Here is a 27,684-nt window from a genome sequence, read left to right as displayed (position 1 = left end):
CCTTCTTTCCCCATACTGATGCTCGGTTTGAACTGCAGGAGATTGTCTTGACTATGTCTACATGCCTAAATGCACTGAGTTGCCGCCATGTGATTGGCTGATTAGAAATTAAGTGTTATCGAGTTCCTCATCAGAGATGAGTAGAGGGGTTTGATCCTTCGCTGCAGTCTCTTCATCTTTCAGTGCACTGTAACGCCTGGATGTTATGGCCAGTAATGGTGCCTCTACGGGTTCAACCAGCATGGTGACTTTCATAGAGGGATGGGCAACGGTATTATTCCTCTTCTCAGTCTGGAAGCCTTCCTCGCCCACACTGGTTCCTTCCCCAGGATCAGCGGTCTCAGAGCTGGGCAGCTGCTTGGATCCCTCGCGGACAGAGGGCTTGGATGTTTTAGTTGTGGTAAGAGCTGACTTTCCAGTGACTGCGGGTACTTGTGGTGCAGCCTCTACAGATGAGACATCAGTCTCTGTTGCAAAAGTTCTGGGCACTTTGCTTTACCTCCACTAATGGTACTTTAACAGGAGTTTTGGACATTTTCCGATTGGCACGAGGAGTCTCTTCAGTGGCTGGTGAAACTTGTGGTGGAGTGATTACAGATGATACACCAGTCTCTCCTGCAGTGTCACTAGACTCTTGGCTGGGACCTGCACTGGTGTCACTGTTCTTGGATCAGCCTTTGCCTCCTCACTGGTCTCTGGAGACTCATTATTGTGTTTATCCCACGTACACTCACGGAAAATGTGCCCAGACTGGGAGCACAGGTTACAGACGACCTGCCTGGTACATTCCTCCTTCACATGTCCCAGTCGTCCACATAAGAAGCACTTCATACGGGAACAGTTTATAGCGAGGTTTAGGCAGATGTCTAGTAACACCGTTATGGCGCAGCAGACTGATCCTCACAGTATAGCCTCCATTCCAGAGATCCTCCTCATCATAGATCTTGACTGGGTTACTCCTCACCATACACTGTCTAGTCAGCCAGAGCTCCAGATCCGCCAGAGCCACCACCTTAGACTGGAATAAGATGGAGGCAGTTATCACCTCTGGGTTGGACAGTGGGATCACCCAGATCTCATTATTTTTGGTATTGTTATAGACGCCTCAGAACAAGTCCAGTCAAATATCCTACTGGAGGGAACATGGATCAGGGCATAAATCTCAGACGCATCAAACCCCATAAAGTCCTTCAGTAGATCTCTTCCAATGTAGAGTTGGAGGGGAGGTCCTGTTCTGGGCTGGTGTATCTAATCCTTACAACGTTTTTCCTCTGTGGCAGGGGATTAGCCAGCCTAGTGACATTGGAAAAGAGTCTCCTCTGCTCAGGCTGTTCAGCTGATGCGATGCTGGACCTCTCCTCAGATGATTGCGCTGCAGATGCACCTGGTGCATCCTGACTGCTGTGCCACCTGCTCTCCACTCACTGGAGCTGTGCACAGCTGAGGGTTTGGTACAGTGTTCGCTGCAGTCTGAAGTGTGGCTGCTGTGATAATGGTGCTTTACACTGAGTGAATTCCAAGGAAATGCGTAACCTATTTTTTCCCCTATGTGATCACTTAACCATGTTTTTTCTTCAATCAATTTCTAATTTTTACTATTTTGCCCGATGCCGATGGTACCTTTCTTTTTTTTCGAAAACATAACTACTGTAATAAGCCCCCTATGTACAAGAATATAACTACTATTACTACTACTACCGCCAGCCAGCCTCCTGTATATAACCAGCCAGTCCCCCTTCAGTATATAGCCAGTCAGTCTCCTGTATATAGCCCACCAGTCCCCCAGTATACATCTATCCACAGCCCTGTATATAACTAGACCCCCATATATAGACAGCCAGTCCCCCTGTATATAGCCAGACCCCTTCTGTATACAGACAGCTCACCCAGTATATAGCCAGATCTTCCCTGTATACAGCCAGCTCTTCTCTGTATACAGCCAGACTGCCCCCCTGTATAAAGCCAACCTGCCACCCTGTATACAGCCAGCCCCCTCTGTATACAGCCAGCCTGCCCCTGTATGCAGCCAGCCTGCCTGCCCCAGTATACAGCCAGCTCCCCCCTTGTATACAGCCAGCCTGCGCCCCTGTATATAGCCAGCTCCCCCCTGTAAACAGCCGCCCCCCTTCTGTATACAGCCAGCTCCCCCTGTATACTGCCAGCTACCCTTGTATACAGCCAAACCCCACCTCTGTATACAGCCAAACCCCACCTCTGTATACAGCCAAACTCCACCTCTGTATACAGCCAAACTCCACCTCTGTATACAGCCAAACCCCACCTCTGTATACAGCCAAACCCCACCTCTGTATACAGCAAGCTCCCCCCCTGTATACAGCAAGCTCCCCCCTGTATACAAGCCAGTAGTGGAAAGTCCAAGAACAGAACGGCACTCACTTTTTGAGAAATCCACGATTCCTTTATTCAAGCCTTAAAACATCACACATCTGAGGACGCCGGGGTCCACAAGGTAACAGCCTGTTTTGCGCGTATAGCGCTTTGACAAAGCACTATACGCGCAAAACAGGCTTTTACCTTGTGGACCCCGGCGTCCTCAGATGGCCTTCTAAGGCCAGGTCTAAGAAGAGTTGTGGTTACCCTAAACTTCTTATATTTAAAGATTATAGAGGCCACTGTGATCTTAGAAACCTTGAGTGCTAATTTTGAGTCATTGCCAGAGGCCATCAGCTCCCTGCTTTACCATGCAATTCAGCTTTATCTTGTATTAGAACACATTGGGGGAGAATTATTACTGCTTCTACACCAGTTTTCTGACTTAGAAGCAATGAAAGAATCACAAATTCTTGAACGTCTCAATTTAAAGTGACTATGCCACCTTCAAGAGGAGTGGGCGGGCACAGGGCTTTACCACCCAGTGTCTGCATATTTTTGATAAACACAAAACTAGCTTTAGCCGCCACCCATACTGCCCGACAAAAACATCAAGAGGCCTAAGCCTCTAAGCGGTGGGGGAGTGGCCATTATCTTTATATGATCAATATCGCCAATCCAGTCAGTCTGAATTCTGAAGTAAATAATTTCCAATGTCAGACACAAATCTAGTGCAAACTTTATTGGTCCAAGTGTCAAAGTTTTATAACACAGGTGTTATGCTTCTCAATTTCAAGGGGCCACAACAGAACTGTAGGAAATATATAACTATCATACTGCTCCTTTGTACAAGAATATAGACAGTTTCTCTAAATAGAGTAATAGATTGATACAGATACAGTGCAAAATCCTTATATACTGCCATATAGTATTAGTGTTGCAATATATTTTTTTTAAAGTCTGCAAAATGTCTGAATCACCTCTTATTTGCCATTTTGTATCACATAAAAAAAGTGATCAAAAGGTCGTACAGTCCCCAAAATGGTAGCAAAGAAAATATCTTCTTGTCCTGCAAAACAATGACACCTAACACAGCTATAGGGCAAAATCAAGATTTTTTTTGTACAAAATGTTTTTATTTTTAAAGTCTATTTAAACATAAAATCTATACAAATTAGATATCTAGTCGTACTAACCCAAAAAATACATGAGAAGTGTCATTTGAAACTCACAGTGAAAGTCATAAAAACAGAGCCAACAAGAAAATTAAGAAAATTTGAAAAACAAGCCCTCAAAGCTCTGTACATGGAAAAATAAACACAGTTATGGATTTTTGAGGGTGGAGAGCAAATAATGCAAATACAAAAACAAAAAAGGGCAGTGACTGTAAGGGGTTAATGCTGCACCTATTTGTAAATTTACTGATAAGGTACAGGGCCATTGTCTGCAAAACTAACCCATGTGCTGTTTGGATTCCACAGAGCTAGCACAGTGCAGTGGACAGGAGTCCTTACAGAATACAGAATTATGATGCAAGAACTCCTTACTTTTAGGCCAAACAGCAGCACCATGCATCACTTTTACATTTCGGACCTGCTGTTCGTCCTGCGGAGACTTCTCGTATCATAATTATGTATAATACAAGTGCTCCTGTTCTCTGAACGGTGTTCGATCGGTGGAATCCGACCAGCACCCAGTGATGTCATTGTCAATATAAGGACAGTGACATCCCTGGGGAAACAACTTGTACATCATTTGCGGCCAATCTGAGTGAGACTCCACATGCAGGGGAGCAGAGCAGAGTTGTGAGTGGAGGGCGGAGCTTAGCAAGCGAGAGCACGCATGGAGCAGCCACATGAAGAAATCTCTATGGCGATCAGCTGTTGCTGTTGTCAGAGACTGCAGGGAGAAGCCTGGTCACGTCAGCTGCAGACCCCAGCCCTTCCAACAGCAGCTGCAGTCCGTCCATAAACTGGCTCTGGCAGGGGGCCACTTAAAGGAGGTTAATGAAGACGTGGCCTCGTAAGAAGCTAGCACCTGTCCAGAGATCAGGTAGCCCACCGGGAATCCCGGTCAAATTAATGTTTAGTCCGACCCTGGAGTGGGCCCATGCAGCTTCCTGGGCCCAGAACAACAGCTCCTGCTGCTCCCTGCTAGCTTCTCCACTGGAACAGCCCGAAACTACCTGAAGAATTTGGCACATGTGCAGAGAAGTAGCGCTGTTGTACCACATGTGGGTTACAATAGTAGCAATAACTCTCACCCATTGTGTTTGTATATACATTTATCTTAAATACAATTACTTACTAGGAACTCCAGATACTAGACGAAGTGGTCGCAAAACACGAAAGGCTCTCAGGGCCTTGACATTAAATCCAGTTCCTTTTCCTCCTGGGGCTGTTATACCTTGCAATTTATTGATTTGTTCCAAGACTACAGTGAAAACCCTGCAAGTGAAGAAAATACTACTTAGATAAAAGTCATACCAAACTGCTTTCCATGTAAACATGCTCTTATAGTTTATAACTAAACTAAATACCCCTTTTTTACAGTACAAAAAATAAATTAATGCATATCACTCACTCACTTAACATGCCACAGATTCCAGAAAAAAATATTTGTTTAGAAAAAGGGCGGATTAAGACTGCTATGGGCCTTGGGCTGTGTGAATACTATAGCCATTACTTGTCTGGAATTCACTTCCAACAGATCAGTCTAGAATCAAGCTTCTTGGGGAATGGACAATATGTCAATCTGCAGTTTCATGACCTTTCGATGACCTTTAACCAGTCTGCGACTGTCCGCCGTGTATTCACGGCGGCGGTCAGGGGCTGAGCCCTATCCATAGCCGGTAAGTCTTTGTTGCATATTGCTAGCACCGATCGCGGGTGTTATCACTGCTATGGCTCAAAAAGATAGCGGCGCATGGGCGCCGCCATCTTACCTGGGATCGCCGCTCCCCGTGACGTCATCAGGGAGCGGCAATCCAATAGACCCCAGGCTATTTCGTTTTAACCCCTTCATTACAATGTGCTACTAGCACATCGTAATGAATGAGGAGGAAAACCTCCATATACTGCCATACTGTAGTATGGCAGTATATGATAGGATCGATCAGGCAATCTAGGATTGGGGTGTCCGAAAAATAGTAAAAATAAATAAAAGTAAAAAAAAAAAATTATAATAAAAAAACCCTAGAACTGACATAAATATAAATAAACAGTAAAAATCATAAACACATTAGGTATTGACGCGTCCGAAAATGCCCGATCAAAATATGATAACGTTTTTTCAATTCGTTTAACCCCGCAACGGAAAATAGCGCCCAAAGTCGAAAATGGCACTTTTTTGCCATTTTGAAAAATATAAAAAAAACTATAAAAAGTGATCAAAAGGTCGTACAGTCCTAAAAATGATATCATTGAAAATATTATCAAATTTCGCAAAAAATGACACCACCCACAGCTCCGTACACCAAAGTATAAAAAAGTTATTAGCGCCAGAAGTTGGCAAAATCAAAAAAATTATTTCTGTACAGGAGGTTTTAATTTTTGTAAATGTATGAAAACATTATAAAACCTATAGAAATTTGGTAACCCCTTAATCGTACCGACCCAAAAAATAAAGTAGACATGTCATTTGGGGCGCTCAGTGAAAGACGTAATATCCAAGCCCACAAGAATAGGGCGCAAATGCGTTTTTTCACCATTTTCACTGCATTTGGAATTTTTTTCCTGCTTCCGAGTACATGGCATGGAATATTTAATACCATCACTATGAAGTGCAATTTGTCACACAGAAAACAAGCCACCACCCAGCTCTTTACATGTAAAAATAAAAAAGTTATAGATTTTTGAAGGTGAGGAGTGAAAAATGGACATGAAAAAACAGGAAAGGGCCCGATCCTTAACCGGTTAAAGGCCCTTAAAGGACCTGGCTCTTGCATACATGTGTATTGAGGGCAGAAATTCATGTATGAGGATTTTATGGGTCAATTTCCTTCTCAGTATAAAATTTGGTTGGTGTTTGGGTGGCCAAGGGCCCTGGGCTACCACCCCAAACCACCTATATTATAATCTACTACTGATGCTTGGTTGTCTAATGATAACTGGGTTCCTACTCTTCGGCTAAAAACAGAGTAACATTTCAAAGTTTCACAAGATTTCTAAAGGTGACAGGTGTCAGAGTGATAGCGGAAGTCAGAAGTGTATAAAGTAATGGATATAGTACAGTGTACTGGCCAAAATTTTAGATTTTTCTTTGCCCATTAGGATGTATTGAGGTCTATCAGTTAGATAGTCGTATATACAATTAGTGATTGCCTTGTCAGTGTTCAGATTGGACAGGTTATCCCTCATTAGAACTGGGTCGATGCTGTTGAACGCGATAGAGAAGTTGAAATAGGATATCTGCACAGTAGTACCACTATTCTCTAGGTATGAGTATATTTTGTGTAGCAGGATAAAGGCTTGTTTTCTGAGTAACAAATTGTACTTTCCATATTCCATTCCACGGGGGGGAAAAATATTTTACCATTTTCTGATCTAATATTTTCACTTCAAGTGGGTTCCATAGAACACATATCAGATTAGAAATTACAGATTTCTGGGACTTCAGTTGTCTCGCTCTCTTATTGCTTTGTTTTATATACTTAGATTAGACTTTCCTGGGCAGTTAACCTGTTTGTCTTCTTAAGAAGGAATTTTGAAAAAAATTATTTTCAGCCATCACTGTTTAACCCTCTCTAGGTTTCTAATTTTCTCCTTTCTATATAGATAGCAGTTTGAAGAATATTTGATGTATGCCTGTGGACTATAGTAGCCACAATTCCCTAGTCAATACTATAAAAATTGAGAGACAAAGAGGGGAATTGTATCTAATGGCTAAAAATAAACAATTTGAGGTGTAACGTAGTAGACGAAAAATGTTTATTTGTACAATAGAAATCTCACACTAAGCAAACATTTAAAAACACTTAAAAAGCACAAACATGATGTGCCTGAATCTGAGCATGGCCTGCTTGGGTTGTCTGCAGGGCATGCTACAGCTACCTATCCCCTAGTGTGCCTATTGGTATTGGTGACCAAAGAGTGCTGTATGATGCAAAATGGGCATATGTAGTGTATGTAGTCAGCTAGAAATATAGAAATTCTATGCTCTCAGTTCAAAAATACAGCACTGAATCAGTCAATGGTCCATGTTATATAGATAAGACGATATCACCATGTCCAATAGATAGGGAGCTGAGCCCCTATCCCTATCTATTGGACATGGTGATATGCACTCCTTCCGATATCATAGCATCATAGTTTATATGGTTGAAATAAGACATGTCCATCAACTTCAACCAAGGAAGGGAAGGGATTGGATAAGGAAGATATTTGGGGAAAACTATTCTACCATAATCGTCAATGTTATTTAGGTGTAAAAAGGCCTCTAGACACTCTACTTTCCCTGCTGTGACCAGCTCCTGAGGCAAGCTATCCCACAGATTTACAGTTCCCTGTGGTGTATAGCCAACCCCCAGTGGTGTATAGCGAGCCAGCTCCAGTGGTATATAGCCAACCACCTGTAGTGTACAGCCAGCCCCCTGTAGCATACAGCCAGCCAGCCCCCCCAGTTTGCCCAGCACATAAAACAAATAAGCACACACTTACCTTTTGGTGGTCCCTCATGATCCCATCCCCGCAGCTCCCCTCTTTCTTCTCTCTGCTGTAACAGCCAGCAGGGGCACGTCGATTACCTCTGACGACCGACGTACACTATGAAGTAACCAGTGGTGACATTGCTGCATCACAGTGTGCGCCGGCCAGCAGAGCGCATGGATGTGCCTGAGCCAGTTTGATAAATGTGACCAGGGGGAGGGGGCATTTTCCTACCCCACTTTCCCCCAGCCTCAACTTAATTGGCCTGATTGAGCTAGGTTGTTTACAAACACTCCAGGAGATGTAGCTTCAAAGGACCTCTGTAGCTGAATTGTCTCCATGCATCACCCCCCCCCCACCCCCCATTTCTCAAATAGACAGAGAGCCATAAAAACTCTTAAACCAATAGGTTGAATAGGAACAGTTAAGGAGTTATGGTCCATCTCACCAGAAGAACAAATACATTTTTGGGACTCTAGCACACTTGGGTCCAGAGATATCAATATCAATATTGCAAATGGTTCAGGTTTGGTATCAATACGATCCAGGGATTCACCCAGAGCCAAATGATACCAGAACTGTGACCCTACGACTTCCCCTTGAGAATCTATGGCTTCTCCAGGGCTCTGGTTGTAATACCAGGTAGAAAGGGACCCATGACCCCTCCTGTTGTGTGGCAGAGGTGTGACTCCACCTGATATAATCAGGCACCTCTAAGGCCGCATTGTCTTTTGTCTGGGAACCATTTTAACATCAAAAGCAGAGAAGGATCTTAAGGTGTGGACTAAAAGGTTCCATTCGGCCCCCCACACACACAAGGTAACAAACTTCTTGAGCTGCTTTTACTTGTAGTGCTACCTTGTATTTTGGACTCTGTGTAACTCTATATATCTCTACTGTTTTTTGTCTAGTGTGCCCTTAAGGCAATTAAATACAAAATCTAATCTGTATTACTATTTTATCTCGATCTACGAATCCCCAACTTTGAGTCTCACTTATATACAGACTACAGGGTTAGTTCCTCACCCTATATAATCCCGTTACAGACAGGGCTTATATTAAAGAAGAACTGGTGGCAGCTCTTTGAGCTCAGGGCTTTGATTTATTGTTGTGCCATATCCGGAAGATGTGTGGACAACTTTAAATCACTTCCTGCACCTTTCAAAACCCATGAATTATGGGAGAGTCTATAAAAGGATAACCAAGTGACCTTGTGTACCCTTCAAGGGTTCAGAACGTTGTGGTTTTCTTCACACCGGTTAATACAGCAGAGAGAAGAAAGAGGAGAAGCCGCGTGGAGCCGCACGTTTATGCAGGTGGGCGGTACATGTGTTTGTTTGGGCAGGTGGGCGGTATGGGGCGGGAGGTCATGTGTGAGGGATGTGTGTGTGTGTTCATGTGTTCGGGCGTGTGTTTGTGTGCGGGCCTGGCCGGCATTTGGGCAGGTGTTATGGCGGGTAGCAAATCATCTGGCACAGAGGGAGGGGCCTAGAGGTACACATCAGTGAATTATGACCCGGCTGTGCGTCCCCAGGCCCCTCAACCCAACCGCTCCTGCAAGTAACTGACACTTTTGCAGATATAATTTTTCCAGTTTCCTCCACTTTTTAACCCCTTTGTGACCAATAGTCATGGATGCCTGAATCATAGTATATGTATCATAGTATCATAGTATATAAGGCTGGAAGGAGACGCAAGTCCATCAAGTCCAACCTTTAAGAATTAAATAAATGTTTTATCCCCATAACCCATGATATTTTTTCTCTCCAGAAAGTCATCCAGGCCTCTCTTGAACATGTACATAGAGTCCACCATAACAACCTCCTGCGGCAGAGAGTTCCACAGTCTCACTGCTCTTACAGTAAAGAACCTTTGTCTATGGTGATGGTAAAATCACCTCTCCTCTAGGCGTAGAGGATGCCCCCTTGTCCTGGTCACAGGCCGAGGTATAAAAAGATCTTTGGAGAGATCCTTGTACTGTCCGTTCAGGTATTTGTACATTGTAATGAGGTCTCCCCTCAGTCGTCTTTTTTCTAAACTGAATAATCCCAAATTTTTTAATCTGTCAGTGTATTCTAGTTCCCCCATTCCCCTAATAATCCTGGTTGCTCTCCTCTGCACCCGTTCCAGCTCTACTATATCCTTTTTATACACTGGTGCCCAAAACTGTACACAATATTCCATGTGTGGTCTGACCAGGGATTTGTATAAGGGCAAAACTATGTCTTTATCATGAGAATCTATTCCTCTCTTGATACATCCCATTATTTTATTTGCTTTAGCAGCAGCCGCCTGGCTCTGGTCACTAAAATTAAGTTTACCATCCACCAATACCCCATACCCCATGCAAAAATGTCCAGGTTCATTTTTGCATGTCTGTTATGGCTTTTTTAAATGACAATTTACTGCGCGGTAAAAGTCTGGGGCTCGATGGGTTCACTGGTAAATTTTTCACACACTTTGTACAGTAACCATATCGTGATCATCCCTAAGCCGGAGCTATTGTGCTTCGAGCTGTCGTATAGAGGTCTTTGGGTTTTTTTGATCATTTGATCAGTCATACTGAAAGTCTCCTGTTGAAGATCTTACAATCAACCTGAAATAGAGGATTATCTAGATTATTATTATGAAAAAGTATATCTGGAATAGATATACTGGTTTTGCTTCAATCCTGATGTCATAAGGCTTCGTGAAGGTCATGCTCGATATAAAGGGAGCTGCCTTACAAGGTAGCTAAAAGAGGCATAGTTCTTATCTCATCCTAGAAAACTTTGCATATTTTCCCAGAATCCCTATCTGAGCATCTGTGGCTTTAAGACACCATACGCCTACATGGTGGCCTTAATTGGCAGTCTCTGTAAGGAGAACCCTAACTTCCCGACCTATAAAATAGACAACATTTTGCCATCATTTGACAGCAAGATCCTTTGCCAAGAAGTTTTGTTAAGAATTTCCTTACTTAATGTGGACTCAAAAATCTTTGCAAAACTTCTCGCCAATAGGCTGAATCCAGAACAACCAAGTGGGGTTCGTGGCAGGCAGGTAGGGCCGCAAAAACAACACCCTTCAAACCCTAGACATTATGTACTACACCCGTCGCACTGGACACCCATGAGTATCCTATCCTCTGGATGCCGAAAAGGCCTTCGATAGAATCTCCTGGGTTTCCCTTAGACAGACCCAAACTAACATTGGCTTGGTTCCAAATTTCATGACTAAACTTTACAATAATCCCTTTGCCAGACTTAAAATTAACAGTGGCCTCTCAGCTCCATTCTCAATCAACCACCGCACCCAGCAGGGATGCCCCGTTATCACACTTATACGTGTTGGTAAATGAGCACCTCTTGGGGGCCACACAAAACAACCCGGGCATCCGAATTGCTGGAACAGAGTACAAATGTTCAGCTTTTGCTGACAATCTTTTGGTTTATATGATGGAACCTCTTTTACTTGGACAGAGATGGATAAGTTTGGTCTAACTTCAGGGTCAGTATAACAAAATAGAAGGTCAATATAACAAAATTCGGAGACTTCAACGACTCTCTTCAGGCTGCTGCTGTGCCTCCTTTGATGTCTGGTTTCCCTTTTGCCTGGCCACCAGCTCGTATTAAATAATCAAGATTTGGGGGGCATGGTTTGGCTATGAAGGAGACTAGACCTATGTCAGTAATTCCATTCGCTGAACCCCCATAATAGCTGGATTTCATTGCTACCCAAAATCTCTCAATGATCAGCCAAATGTAGTCCGATTCTGATAACTGTGTTGATTGATACTTTTTACATAGGCCTATTGCATGCTATATCTATTTTGGATAGTCCACCTTTTATGGCTTAGTCTCATTAATCATTGAATAGTGGGGTCATAGAGGATCCATATGTTTTATATCCTCCATTGACCCCTCTGGGGTCTACGAGTATGGCAGGCCTGACCACGTACAAATAGGTTATACCCAGATCGAGTACTATAAAATATATCTTGTGTTTCACATAATTTTCCTGTACGTAGTCTCAGTTAAACTCTTGTCTACTTCTTACGTCTTACCTACTAAAAAGGATTTTTTTTCTCACCGGAAAGTTGCTTTGCAGCAAATTCCCTACCGAGAATCCCTGCTGCTGACGCTTCCTCATTAGAGATTGATTTCACTGAAAGGAAACCTACCATTTCAAATGGTAGGTGTAAGCTGTAAACACCGAGCACCAGCTCAGGGTGAGCTGGTCCCGGTGCTTAGTTTCGTTAGTGTTAAAACCGCGGTATCGCGGTTTTAACACTTTTTAAACTTTATAGCAGAAACTGCTTCGGCGCTGCGTGCGCACGATCGTGCGCGCGCCTACATAGGAAATGCCGCAGGCGTTGCGCGCGCATAGTCGCGCGCAGCGCCGAAGCAGCTTCTGCTATAAAAGTTTAAAAAGTGTTACAACCGCGATACCGCGGTTTTAACACTAACGAGACTAAGCACCGGCACCAGCTCACCCTGAGCTGGTGCTCGGTGTTTACAGCTTACACCGACCATTTGAAATGGTAGGTTTCCTTGAAGAGGAAATTGTGTTTGTCATCAAAAAACTTGAAAAGGTAATAACCCTTTGTGACAGGAAAAGGGGAAAAGTGTTAAACGGTGTGTATGTTTCCCCTAGGTTTCTGCCTACACTATCTAGGGAGCCAAAACCTGGTCTGGAAGACCTGGCTGCTGCAGTTTGGAGTGTAGGGCTTGGTCCCTACTCTGCTCAGCCACTCCAGGTGTTTGAGGTGATTGGGGCTAATCACCAGCAGCTCTGAGATGTTGCTTTAACCCCTTAAGGACGGAGGGTTTTTCGGCTAATTTCTCGCTCTCCAACTTCAAAAATCCATAACTTTTTCATTTTTACGTGTACAGACCTGTGTGAGGGCTTATTTTGTGCGTAACAAATTTTACTTTCCCGTAATGTTATTTATTTTAACATGCCGTGTACTGCAAAGCTGAAAAAAAATTCCAAATGTGGAAAAATTTTTAAAAAACCACACGTGCGTCACGTTCTTGTGGGCTCAGTTTTTACGACTTTCACTCTTTGCTCCAAATAACATGCCTACTTTATTCTTTGGTTCGGTGCGATCGCGGTGATACCAAATTTATATAGGTTTTATTGTGTTTTAATACATTTTCAAAAATTAAACGAATGTGTACAAAAAAGAAAAAAAAATTTTTGCCATCTTCTGACGCTAATAACTTTTTCATACTTTGGCGCACGGAAATGTGTGAGGGGTCATTTTTTGCGAAATGAGGCAACGTTTTCATTGCTTTCATTTTGAGGTCTGTGCGACATTTTGATCATTTTTTATTTCATTTTTTATGTTATGTAAAAAGGTGCAAAAGTCGTATTTCGGACATTTGGGCGCCATTTCCCGCCTCGGAGGTCACCGTCGGCCGTAACCGTTTTTATATTTTGATAGATCGGGCATTTTGGGACGCGGCGATACCTAATATGTCTGTGATTTTTACTGTTTGTTATGTTTTATATCCGTTCTAGGGAAAGGGGGGTGATTTGAACTTTTAATATTTTATTAATTTTTTTTATTTTTTAAACTTTTTTTTTTCACTATTTTTTAGACCATCTAGGGTACATTAACCCTAGATGGTCAGATCGCTCCTACCATATACTGCAATACTACAGTATTGCAATATATGGCGTTTTTGCAGGTCATACATTACAATGAGCCACTGGCTCATTGTAACGAACCTGCATAAACCATGTAGCCTCGTGTCAAAAGAAGACCCGAGGCTACCATGGTAACCGATCGCCGCCCCCCGATGACGTTCGGGGGCGTGGCGATCGAAAAAAAGATGGCGGCGCCCGCGCGCCGCCGTCTTTTAAACGCCGCCCGCGACTTTGCGGGCGGCGTTTAGAGGGTTAATAGCCGCGATCGGTGCAAGCACCGACCGCGGTTATTAGCGGTGGGGGTTTTGTGCAAAATGCAAAAACCCCCACCTCTGTATGAAGAGGACTCAGCCCGTGAGCCCTCTTCATACATCCCTTATACCTCTGCGCCGTAGAGCTACGGCGCAGAGCGTTAAGGGGTTAAAAAGTCAGAAGCTGCACAAGAGGAGCGCTCTCTCTGCTCCTGGGAAAAACCTTATGTGAGTTGCCAATTGCTGTATGCTGTGGTTGGGAAGCTGTACAGTAGGTACAGTTTCTTGGTAGTGAGGAAACTACTTTATTGTATAGTTAGTGGCCAGACGGCCTAGGATTTTATTTCTGTATTGTTTTTTGTTTTGCCATTTTCCTGCTTGAAGTTAATAAAACTGGTTGAGGCCAGTTGCACCCAACTTGTCTGGAGTGGACTGTGACTGCGTTGTGCCAAAAAGTGCCCGTCTATCCCAGAGCTAATCCCGTTACACCCTTCTAAATGGATACCAAATTATTCTCAAACCTACCAACATTGCAGCCCCAGACGTTCATACTGTTTTTGATACAAACACATCAAGTTGGGCTTTGTTCTGGGAAGGGAAGCCAATGTCACTACGATCAAGACAATTTTGTTAATCTCGAGGACCAAGGCCTTCAGTACCCCTATGTGTTTATTATCTATAGATGCTGAAAAAACTTTCGATCGTGTGCACTGGGGGTTCCTGGAGGCTACCATGCAATCGATTGATCTGGGACCTCACACGAGAGAGAGAATTATGGCTCTATATCACGACTTATCAGCTAGGGTCAAAGTAAATGATGCACTCCCATTGCCATTTTTAATCTCAAACAGGACTAGACAGGCATGCCCTTAATACCCTTTCCTGTACCTACTAAATATGAAGACTGTGGCTATTGCTCTCTGGAATAACCCTGCTGTTTAGGGTTTGAGGGTTGGGAATGCTCATCACAAGATGTCCCTATTTTCAGATCATAGTATCATAGTTTATACGGTTGAAAAAAAGACACATGTTCATCAAGTTCAACCAAGGAAGGGAAGGGATTGGATAAGGAAGAGATTTATGGGAAACAATTCTGTATAGAATAACCATCAATTTTATGTACTTAGAGTTATGGTACATAATACATAACTGGGATTAGGGCAGCAATGTGAATATTTACCTGGGTCTCAGTTTCCAATGCTGCTAAAGTAAGATGAGATATACAGAGCTTTCAGTGGGAGCATAGGAAGTGGATTAAATCTGGTTTTAACATAATCCAGAGATTCACCCAGATCCGATGAGACCAGAACCCTGATGCTATGATTTACATTGAGAAGCGAAAACACACCCAAGGTCTTATCCATGGTAGATTTCCTAGAGCCCCCCTATGGGTGTCAAAAGTTGTGTTTACAGCTCATATAAGCCCACCACATTTTCTACCTGGGGGAACTATTTTACCATCACATCAAGAACAGGAAGGATCTTCAAGTATGGACTAACATTTCCCCATCAGTACAGCACAAGGTAATTAACCCAATAAACTGCATAACTCGGATGACACTGCGATAATAGGGTGTGTAAAAGAGGGAGACTTGACTGAGTACTGGTCGACTATTGACTTGTTCTCGGAGTGGTGTGACACAAATGGATTGGAATTGAATTTATCGAAGACCAAGGAAATGGTAATTAGCTTCCGAAAAGAACAGGATACTGATTATGAGCCTACAAAGATTAGGGGTGTCGCAGTGGAACGCGTCACAAACTAAGTATCTGGGCTTCTATCTGGATGATAAGTTATTGTGGCATATAAATTCTGAGAAATTGTATAAAAAGGCGCCTGGGTGACTTTACTTTTTAAGATCTCTTAGGTCTTTTGATGTGGATGTTGATGTCCTTTTACCAGTCTGTAATTGGAAGTGTTTTATTTTATGCGGTGGTGTTCTGGGGAAACAATGCACGCACGACTGACGTAAACAAATTTAAGAAATTGGTTAAGAAGGTGAGCTCAATTGTTGGCTCTAAGAAGGAGGAATGGGAGTCAGTCTTGTGTGCACGTATGCTTTCCAAATTTAAGTCCATTGTATGTAACGAGAAAAACCCATTACATAACACACTGATTGGTACATAGTACATTTAGTGAACGGTTTCTGTACAGTATATTAAATGTAGAACGAATCGTTTTAAAAACTCTTTCATACCTAGGGTAATTGCACTAGTTAACTTGGGCAATTAATTAATATTTTTAACCATGGTGCTTTCTTTTTACTGTCTTTTAAAAAATTTTTTACTTATCTGTGGATGTATTTAATTGTTTGTAATATATGTATGCTAGTATCTTGATTGTTTGTATATGTATAATTGTGATCATGAATGGAAATGTTGTTGCTGTCGTTGTGACAAAATCAATTTCCCCAATGGGGACAAAAAGCATTCTATTCTATTCTATCTGAAGTGATACCTGGACAACAGTGGAGACGTTCCCTGACTTAGGTATTAGTGTGAACACATACAAGGATGAACAAACATAAAACAGATGGAAGGGCGTCAAATTCTAGGTCACAACATGAGCAAATTAGGTACCAAATCATAAAAATGGAAGAGTAGTTGTAGAAAAAGACCAAGAATAGAAAACAAAAACTACAGTCAGAATTACAAACTACAACTAGAACTGTGGAGAAAGGACCAGTTGACCAGTAAAGCAAGATTGTATACACAGAGCTTAAATTAGAGTACACCAGGTGTGATGGAGGAGGAACTCTGAAAGTGTTTAAGTCTTACCACTTGGAGAAACAAAGAAAAGGTTGCAGATTTGCAGCAGTCAGCAAAAGAGCACAGTTTAGATTGCCAAATGGAGAGCCCTGAAAGAATTTAGCACCTTCCTTGTACGGCTGTACAGCAGATGACCAAGACACAGACCAAGTAACAGTAGCGCTGTGTGCCGTCCCCATTTCTGAACAATTTATTACCCTTTTGATCTTTGGTGATTACAGAGCCATCTGTCAATGAAAATGATTTACATCATAGATGGAATCAATCTAATTTTCCATGGGGAATCTGAATATGCAATAAAAAATATGAAGGTTCCCATTTAAGGGGAGTTATGTATCATTGTATAGCTTTTTGAAAAATATTTGACATGTATACCGTATATACTCGTGTATAAGCCGAGTTTTTCAGCACAAAAAATGTGCTGAAAAAACGTCCCCTCGGCTTATACACGAGACTATAACAAAAAAAATTACCCACTTAAAATAAACTTAAATACTCACCCTCCGATGTCGGCGCAGCTTACCGATGTTCCCGATGTCAGCGTGTCCCGTCTTCTTTCTTCTCCGCGGCTCCTCTGCTCTCTTCTATCTTCCGGCATGGAGGCGGCCATGGTTTCTTAGTGGCCGCGCATACTATGACGTCAGCAGCGGCCGCGTCATAGTATGAGCCTGCTAGAAGAAGAGATGGCCGCGTCCATGCCGGAAGTATGAAGAGGAGCCGCGGAGAAGAAAGAAGACGGGACGCGCTGACATCGGGAACATCGGTAAGTCGCGCCGACATCGGGGAGCTGCGCTGACATCGGAGGGTGAGTATATAAGTTTATTTTTTTAAGGGGCAGGCTGGCTGTATACTACTAAGGGGCTGCTGTATACTACATGGGGGCTGGCAGGCCGTATACTACTGGGGGCTGGCAGGCCGTATACTACTGGGGGCTGGCAGGCCGTATACTACTGGGGGTGTTTGACCAATGCATTTCCCACCCTCGGCTTATACTCGAGTCAGTAGTTTTTCAGAGCTTTTGGTGGTAAAATTAGGGGTCTCAGCTTATACTCGGGTCGGCTTATACTCGAGTATATACGGTATTTTAAAAATGTTTTTTGATTCGCTGTGTAGTTTGCTAAACTGCCCTGACCTTTTTGTTACACCCAGTATGTATATATGGTGTTTAGGTACATTTTTTGAGTAGCAACTTTTTATTGAAAAAATCCCAGAGGCAGGATGAATAAAGCACTCCAAAGAGGACGCTAGTTAAATTCTAAAAAGAGATATGCGACTGCCTTAATTGCTAGCCTTTGAATGTTTTTGCCAGCCTTTTACATTGAATGTTTTTAAATTTTTATAGCAAGCTGTGCTTTATCACTCATTCACATAGGCAGTTTACTTAAATTTGAAATATTCCACTTAAACCTTTTGTATTTATTGCCACAAAAGGTCCCAAAAATATAACCCTATTTATATATTCTGCATTGAATACATTAGTGTATACAGACAAACTATTTCAAATTTATTATTTCTAATAAAACATGACAAATGTACCATAATTCCTGAGAAGAAGATGTAGCACCCATATGGGGTATTTTTATAAAACATATGAATGAGGGAATGAAAAGATCCGAGACACAAAAGATCCCAATGTAAGCAAATCAAATGCAATCAATGGGGCAGATTTACTCTGCCGTGGATTCGGGTCCGGCCAGGATTTATTAAGGTAGTTCCTCAGACGTCCACCAGGTGGCACTGCTGCGCTGAAGAGCATCGTAATGCACTGGAATACACCGAGCCGGGCTGAGTGCAAGCTCCGCGGCACTTTTTTTTTTTTTTTTTTTTTAAATGCGGCGGTTTTTCCGAATCCGACGGGTTTTCGTTCGGCCACGCTCCCCAATTTCCGTTGCGTGCATGACGGTGCCGATGCGCCACAATCCGATGGCGTGTGCCAAAATCCCGGGGCAATTCAGGGAAAATCGCGCAAATCGGAAATATTCGGGTAACACGTCGGGAAAACGCGAATCGGGCCCTTAGTAAATGACCCCAATGTGTCAAATTCTCAAGTGTCCACTCTTCTACAGAAACCCCACCCACATGCTTTTATGTCGAAATAACAACAAATATATCCAGTGACATTGTGTCCCCCACACTTTAAAGCGTATACCCATAGTTGCATGGTTTTAAAAACAGTTGAAAAGAAAGACACATGTCTATGAATTTCATCCAATCCCTTCCCTTCCTTGGTTGAAGATGGGATTTGAGGAGAAACAATTCTATATCACATAACCATCAATGTTAGATGTAAAATTGCAGCAAGGGACTTTTTGAAGCTCTCTGCTGCCCCCACAATGACCAGCACCTGAAGGAGGCTATTTCACAGATTTACAGTTGTCATAGTAAAAAAGCCCTGTGATTTCCGGCGCTCTCCATCTTCATAGAGATTAATGGAGCAGAAAGGTCACGTGCGTCCATCTGCTCCATTAGTCTGACGGAGCGGCGAGGGGTCCAATCGGTGGGGGGGGGGGGTCTCTGGGACCACCAACTGATCAGCACCCTCCCTGTCCCTGTACAATGTACCAGTGCAGAAGCCCCCAAGCTGGACCTCGAAAGGACCCAAGAATCGTGTATCAAGCTTGTACCCAGGAATCTTCAGCTGGGTGTACTTGTAGGACAACCAGACCTTGTCCCCAAGAGAGAAGGCCGGAGGTGGTCTGGGTCTCTTGTCGGTCTGGGTTTTGGTGCGGGCGGATGCCCGAAGCAGAGATTGACAATTCTGTTTCCAGACAGAACAGAGGAAGCAGTGGGCATGGAATTTGTCTGTGACGGGCAGAGACAAAATGACAGGTAGCAGCCCAGAGTTTGGTTAACTCTCTCTACCTGTCCATTTGACTGCGGATGGTACGCAGAAGAGAAGTACAATTTCATCTACAGTTGATTACATAAATATAGTCAGAAGCGGGAGACAAACTGTACATCTCGGTCCAATGTGCAACGGTCCATGCAGCCAAAAAATGTGGGTCAAGAACAGGCTGGCAAGGCAAGGAGCAGACAGCAGACCTGGCAGAGGGACAAAAATGGGACATCTTTGAGAACTGGTCGGTTACCACCCAGATCACGGTATTCACCAAGGAAGACGGAAGGTCTGTGACAAAGTCCTTTGCCACATGTGCTGGGTATCGGCAACAGCATCAGGAGACCAGTGGGTTTGAGGCGTGATGGCTTATTACGAGCACAGGAAGTGCAGGAACCCTCAAAATCCCACACGTCTTGGACCATATCTGGCCACCAATATGACGGGAAATGAGGGCAACCAGGGTGCCCAGCCACACGGGAGCAATGTCCCCAAGGTCGTACATACCGCTTGCCCGGTGGGAGCTGCCGCAGGTACAGAACCAATCGTTCGGGAGGGATGATATGCTCGGCTCTTCCTCACTAACATCAGAGGCACGAGAGAGAGCATCTGCCTTGATATTCTTCTCTGCAGTATGAAAGTATATTTCAATATATTGAAATGTGAGAAGAAGAGTGACCAACGGGCTTGCCTAGGGATAAGACGTTGGGCTGTCTGTAGATACAAGAGATTCTTATGTTCCGTATACACGCAGACAGGATGGTGAGCTCTCTCCAAACGATAGCGCCATCTTTTCGAGCAAGCTTGATGGCCAGAAGTTCTCCCTCTCCAATAGAATAATTTTTACCTGCGGGAGAAAAAGTCTTGGAAAATAAGCCACAGGTGAGTGTTCGGCCCTTAGGCCCTTTCTGGGTGGCGCCCCAGCACCTACTGAAGATGCATCCACCTTTAGATGAAAGGGCTTTTCTCTATCAGGCCTAGCGGGGACTGGAGCCGAAGCAAAGGTGAACTTCAACCTTGAGAAGGTCTCTTCAGCCGCTGAGAGCCAGAGGCGGGGATTGGTGCCCTTCTTGGTGAGCGCCACGATAGGAGACACCAGAGTAGAGAAGTGTGGGATAAACTGCCGCTAGTAATTAGCAAAACTCCCGCACATCAATCCGGGTGGCCAGGGTACAGAGACCACTTCAGGTAGATGGCAGATCACAAGCGGCAAGTGCGTCCTTAACGTGAGAGGAGAGTCCCTTTTTGAAAGCTGCGGTCAGGGCCGCATCACTTCAGGAGAACTCCGAGGCCAGGGTATCGAACTTTACAGCATATTCTCCCACAGAAGAGTTCCCTTGGCGCAGATTCAATAGCGCAGTCTCAGCCGGGAAGACCCGTGCAGTTTCTTCGAACACAGACCAGAACTAAGCCAGAAATGCCATGAGAGTAGCCGTGACAGGGCTTTCCCGGAGAGGAGGCTGTTGTTGAATGCCACCTTGGATCGCTCCATGATAAATTGAGATGGCATGAGTTCTATGTGCAGGGAGCACTGAGTTATAAAGCTCCTGCAGAGCTTGGGATCTCCATCATACTTGCCAGGCATAGACAGCCGTAGCCTAGGTTCAGCGGCAGGAAGACAGGCCGAGGTAGCAGAAGCCGCAGGAGCGGTCTCAGGAACCTGTTGATGAAACTGTGCGGCTAGCAGCTGTTGCAGCATGGTGTTGACTTGTCCCTGCTGTTCGCATTGAGTGGCAATCTGCTGGAAATGCTGGACCACGATGGTGGCAAAATTGGGCCAACTGGGATGGAGGTAAGATTCATGGCTGGATCTTACTGTCAGGATTCGGGATGCTTTGATCCTCTGGACCACGGTGGGATGTGGTACTCGCTGGGACCGGAGTATAAGTGGCACCTGCTCTTCACCAGAGCCCGCCGCAAAGTGGGTGAAGACCACGACTGTGATGACCAAGACTGTCACTGCCACACAGAGAGACTGGCAATTAGGACCCCATCGAAGGATCTCCCCAGTCTTCCACTTAAGAACTGGTGCATGGAGCTGCAACCATGGTAGACTTAACAGGATGGCGGATGTGGACCACCATAGTACATAAAAAAACAGTTTCTCCTTGTGCAGCACACCGATCTGCAAGGACAGAGGCTTGGCGCAATACTGGACCGGGCATTGGGTTATAACGCCCCTGCACAGCTTAGAATCTCCATCATACTTTCCGGTCATAGACAACTGTAGCCTAGGTTCAGCAGCAGGAAGACAAGCCGGGGTAGCAGAAGCTGCAGGAGCAGTCTCAAGAACCTGTTGCTGATGCCGATGCTGAGCGGCTAGCAGCTGTTGCAGCATGGCGTTGACTTGTCCCAGCTGTTCGTGTTGAGCGGCAATATGCCAGGATTGCTGGACCACGATGTTGGCAAGATCGGCCAACCGGGATCCATGGCCGGATCTTACTGCAAGCATTCGGGATGCATGGATCCTCTCGACTGAGGTTGACACCTCAGACAGGAGTCTAGGTGGCACCTGGTCTTCACCAGAGCCCGCCGCAAAGCGGGATGGTCTTGCTACAGCAGGGTACCAACGGTCAACAGGTGCAAATAGCTGGCGGTGGCAGCCGAGGTCGAGGTACCTTAGCAGGAGACAGGCTCATGGTCAGGTTCAGGCACGGGATCAGGGACGGCGGCAGAGATGCAAGATCAAGTCCAATCCAGGGTCAGCAACGGGAGATCCAGGCAGATGGGGATGGGAACACAGGGACACGGGACAAAGGAACGTAGGAACACAGGAAAATACTGGAACAAGAACACAGTCTCCGGAGCAGGAACACAGGAATAGTCAGGAATGTCGCAGGGAAGCTTTCTCAATGGTGTAGGCACAAAGATCCGCCAGCGCCAATTAGTGGCACGCTGGTCGTTTAACTTCACTGAAGCTGGCGCGCGCCCTAGGAGTCGGGAACAAGCACGCATGGTCGAGGAAGATGGAGCAGGAGCTGGAACAAGTAAGGTGCCGCTGGTGCCGCGTCTGCAGGGGAACAGAAGAATGGGTGACCCTGCGACCCACGATATGGGTCTCGGGACCACCAGTGACATCAAGGTCTAATAATCAGAGGAGACCAGGTTTTTTTTTTTTTTTTACTATGAGAACTGTCAATCTGTGGAATAGCCCGTCTCAGGTGTTGGTCACAGTTGGGACTGCAGAGAGCTTCAAACACGGCTTAGATGCCTTTTTACATCTAAATAACATTGACGGTTATGCTACATAGAATGGTTTCCCTTAAATCCCTTCTTCATCCAATCTCTACTCTTCCTTGGTTGACCTTGCATTATGTAACAGCATTTGAGCAAAAGAAAAAATATGTCAGCTATATATACTGAATGTAAGAGCACAAAAGTAAGAATCTTAAAACCACATAGAGAAAAAATTGGTAAAATTCTAGTATAGTTAATCACTTACCCTACAGAAACAATGGTAAAGTCAAGGATATTCCAACCATTACGAAGGTAAGCATCTGTATGTAATATGAATCCATATGCAACAATCTTCAAAAATGCTTCAATTGTGAAAATAAACAAAAATATATATTCAACCTTTTCCTGTAAGTAAAGGCACAAAACATAATTAAGATTAAAACAAGTACTTTTAGAAGATAAATACTTAAATCAAATCTTTAGTTTGCCATATTATCTAATCATTTAGAACTTTATAACCATTTTGAGAAAAAAAAATATTGTATCCAAAAAGGGATGGTGTCAGCATATGATAGAGCTAGTGAAAATAAGAAGATAAATACCGGTATACGGATTAGTAGGTGTTAAAGTATAACTTGTGATGTAATTTATCTATGCTATGTTATTTTACAATAGTGAAGGGGGGGAGCCCTATTAGTGATTTGCAGCTATCCGTGTATACATAGGCTTACAGGACAATCACTTTTTTTTATCAATGTGTACATATGTGGGATGGGATGCAGATATTTAATTCTGGGTTGTTTATAACTTATTGATGTGATTTTACTAACTTTATAAAAAATTTTGGGGAGGGGGGGGCTTTATTTTCATTTAAAAATTGTTTCATTACATTTTGTTTTCAGTTCTTTTCACAGTTGGACTTGAACAAGCAATCCTCTGATCACAAGCTTCTGCAGTTACAATACTTATGTTTTACGTTGTGTACGGCCAGAAGCTGGATCAGATGTCCAGGGACATCAGGCAGCCACAGGGGATACTCTTCAGACAGCATGCTGCCATAGGAAGGATTGGATCCTCCCGATAACTGGCATGGGGGCATCCTATTCAAAGGGGGGGCAGAGTAGGTAGAATTGAACTGGTTAAAACCCACAGTCGGGATTCTTAGAACAAGTTGATATAATGAGTTATAATTAGTTATAATGAGTTATAATAAGTTATCTGCTTATGAGTTGGTGCCATAAGTTTGACATGATAGTGATGCATGATAAGGGAAGCATCCTCCCACAGAGTACTATTACATCAAATGTCGAGGAAGGTTTATGTGGTAAAATGTCTCTCTGACATACAGATTGGACTACATTCTCATTTTAAAGGTTTTATTTATTTATGCAAGACCATATTCCATTGGCCACACCTTAAATGTTCTCATCCGCTGGCATGTTATCACATCACGGGCCATTTCAGATTCCCGTTTTCAGATCTCCTTCATGGGACCATAGCCCTTTCTGCTATCTCACCTAGCAACAGGGAGATCCATTAGATCCTGGTTTACGTCCTTGTGTAAGAGTTGCAATTCTGCCTAAACCTCACTTATACTAATGCCTGCACCTGGACCTCACTGTGGGCCTACTCTAGTGGCAGCCAGGTGGCAATTTCGCCTTCAAGTCCTCGTGTGATCTTGGTCAATCAGAATATCAGCTAGGCAGCTCTGAATGGAGCTCGTGGCTCTTCGAAATAAATATTGCCTGGCTGATTTTGTACTTTATGTACTGGTCTATGCTAGTTTGCACCCTGTTTGTGTTACTGTACCGTTTACTATTGTAGGGGATCAACTCAAATGGCAACTTCAGTAACAGTCCAGGTAGCCGTTTTATTTCTTTCCAAAACAGTTTAATGAAACAGAATAGCTTGCTTCAGCATATAACAGAAAATACAGTCCATATAAACAGGCTTGACTCACAGTCCTTTGTAGGTTGTGTCTCCATCCAGCAGCATAACCAAACAATGTCACTATTGCTGATCCTTGGCTGTGTAACACCTCCAGTCTGCATGCAGTATAGCAGAGACTTCCAGACTGCAAACACACATCCCCCAGCTCACCTGAGTTTCCTGGCTTTATCTCTCAGCCAAAACCTGGCCTGGATATGTGGGAGCAGTCACCCACCCTGCTCTTGACTACTCCAATGAAAGCCGGCCCGGATTAACTGCATTAAGCAGCTTTGCTACATTAAATATTGTCAGAAACCTAAGTTCCTGACCAAACATTAACCGGCTCACTTCACTTAGGCCAGGCACCTCGGTGACACATATCTGCCATCAATAATGGCCCCTTGTACCTTCTCACACTATGTTTCAACCTCTGTTCAATAAACTTGTTAGAATTATAAACAGTGCAAGACCAGTCCAGTTACATTATAAGGTTTTTTAGTAGATTAATCAAGCTGCCTGAAAGTCAGAATATTTTTAGTTGCCCATGGCAACCAATCACAGCTCCCCTTTAAAATATTAATAAAATGAAAGATATGTTGTTCTGCTGCTCAATCTCCATTGTAGATCTTACTAACTTGATTAGAGTCTCGATCGGGGTTAGTGTCTTCTAATGGAAATAATTGCTCTCCAGAATCCTCTTCCTCGGATTCTGGCCCAGAGTTTTTATTGGACTCCTGGACAAAATCCTCATCCAAATAGTCAGAGAGGGCCTGGAGAATCTATAGTATCAACTGATTTCCTTGATACTTTTTTAAGGAGGTGCAAACCTACTCAGGTATCACTGCCTGTATATTTTCTGGCATTACTGACAATTCTTAAGCCACAATACGCTGGATACAGGGGTCACATGTTGATTTTTCGTAGGATGAGGGAAGACTATCTCCACAAATGCTACAAGACTTATTCTTGAGTTTCTTAGTGGCCTTCCTAACGGGAGTTTCCACTCTTTAAAAGCCAAGGAACATAAAAAGGAAACCAGTAAGTGTCCATTATAATAGCCGGGACAGTCCATATTCGCCACCAAACTGACAAGCAGACCTTGTGAGCACACTTTAAGCAGATGCGGGATATGGTAGTAGGTACGGACACGAACACAGCAGATAGAAACGGCAGGCTGACATTTACATATATAAGCATAAACATGGAAAATTCCACAAACAGTACATACATGAATGTATACATACTGAAAGAGCAGCAGGAATGGTGAGAAACAATCCTGTGGCTGGCTGGGAGCATGGACAGCTCACTGACTAGTGAGCTGGGACCTCCTTACACATATACATGCATGTACACATTCATGTACACACATTTATGTATTCATATATACATCATATGCTTAGACATACAATATATATTCACCATATATACATATACTGCATATTCATACAAACAGATATACACACACACATACAGCATAAACAACTATGTATATATACACTCACACAGATATATATAAACACAAATACATATATACACACAAAAGCATCTTAAAATACATAAAGTTCTTGCATCTTTGGCGGCCACAGAGACAGACCAGCAGGCGACAGATGAGATGGACAGGCAACCCACAGACCAGGTGTGCGTGCCGCCCACAGGCAGGATGGGCACGATGAATGGGCGAGCCAGGCAGAAAACAGACGAGCCAGGCAGGACACAGATGAGCAGGGCAGAACTCAGACAAAACAGACGGACAGGTGGGGCACAGACGAGCCGTAGGGGACTCGGGCAAGACACAGACGAAACCAGTGGGGCACAGGCAAGGCAGACGGGCGGGACACGGACAGGCCAGGCAGGACTTGGGCAAGATGGGTGGGACACAGGTGAAGTGGGCGGGACACAGACAAGCCGGACGGGACACAGGTGAGAATGATGGGTGGACGTAACACAGGCAAGATGGGTTGGCCACAGATGAGATAGTTGGGCTGGCAGATGTCCCGTCCACTGATGTAGTGGCTGGCGGAGTGCGTGGGCGGGGCCCCTATTGTTGCCAAGCCTGGGCGCCACTGTAAACAGGGAGGGAAGGCCCCGGAGAACGGCAATATCACGTGGGCAGTGCGGGCCACCTAGCAGCCGCTATGGCTGCTATGGCTGTTGTTACACCACAGGGTAATATACATTATTTTGTAGGTAGCAGTCAATAGTTTCCACTTAGCTTTTTAAAATTAAGACATTTTTAATAATCCATATATGGTCTCCTTGAACTTTGAGTAGGGGTGCTGGTTGTAATACAGTTTTAATTTGAAGTAGTGGAGGGATTTCACTATCGAAGATGTCATGAAGTGCCACCCAGTCAATAGGCTCTCTCAATGATTCGTTAATCTGTGGGTACGTCAGTTACAAAGCATAATATAATATATATATATATATATATATGGCTTAAGACACACTTAGTGGACTTGGGGGAAGCCAAAAACCTAGGATTGCTTCTATGGCTCTCATTTTCTTAATTCACTGATTTCTTTTTTTAGGTAGTTTTCGGTCTTAATGAAATCATCATTGAGTGGTCTCCAGTTTCTATTACTATTATTTTTACAGCTCTGAGCTATTTTCTGCCTCGTTCAACATCTACCAGCAACCCAAGAACACATTTGCATAATGAAATACATGGCATCTGAGTGCTGTCAACCTATTTTTTTGCACCCATTGTTTTTTATGTGGTAGGCATCGTGAGGGAGTTTGACCGAACTAGAGTTCGCTACAAATTGATATTGCTGTCTAGTCTAGATTAGGAAAGCACTTGGATAAGCTATTGAGTCTTACTTGTGCAAAGAGACAGGAAGTACTTAATTGTTCTTCCATGTGACTTATTCATGTCAAAATTTCAGCGAAAAGATTCCCAACAAAATCTTTTTTTTTTTTTTTTTTTTTTACAGAAGTCAGGAAAAGGCTAGCCTTCATACTCATGTCATATTCACTTCCTTTGTAACTCAGAGTTGAATAAAATCACATGTAAATTATGGGGGAATTTTATCAGAAGTGTCTAAGAGCAGAATTGCTCTAGTAACCCATGGAAACCAATCAGAACTCAACTTTCATTTTATAAATAGCTGTG

General features: G+C 43.7%; 1 protein-coding gene across 2 annotated transcripts in view; it reads right to left on the bottom strand.

Moving 5' to 3' along the window:
- CACNA1S (calcium voltage-gated channel subunit alpha1 S) overlaps positions 1-27,684 on the bottom strand; it is an 817,957-nt gene that overhangs the window by 756,439 nt on the left and 33,834 nt on the right. For both annotated transcript variants that reach the window (XM_072137243.1, XM_072137244.1), the window contains exons 4-5: positions 22,909-23,048; positions 4,639-4,778 (exon numbers count right to left, since the gene is read on the bottom strand). In XM_072137243.1, coding sequence (XP_071993344.1) covers positions 4,639-4,778; positions 22,909-23,048 — 280 coding nt within the window. The remainder of the gene's footprint in view (positions 1-4,638; positions 4,779-22,908; positions 23,049-27,684) is intronic.

The sequence above is a fragment of the Engystomops pustulosus genome, chromosome 2 (genome assembly GCF_040894005.1).
Source record: "Engystomops pustulosus chromosome 2, aEngPut4.maternal, whole genome shotgun sequence".
NCBI lineage: Eukaryota > Metazoa > Chordata > Amphibia > Anura > Leptodactylidae > Engystomops > Engystomops pustulosus.
This window is presented reverse-complemented; position numbering and strand designations above follow the sequence as displayed.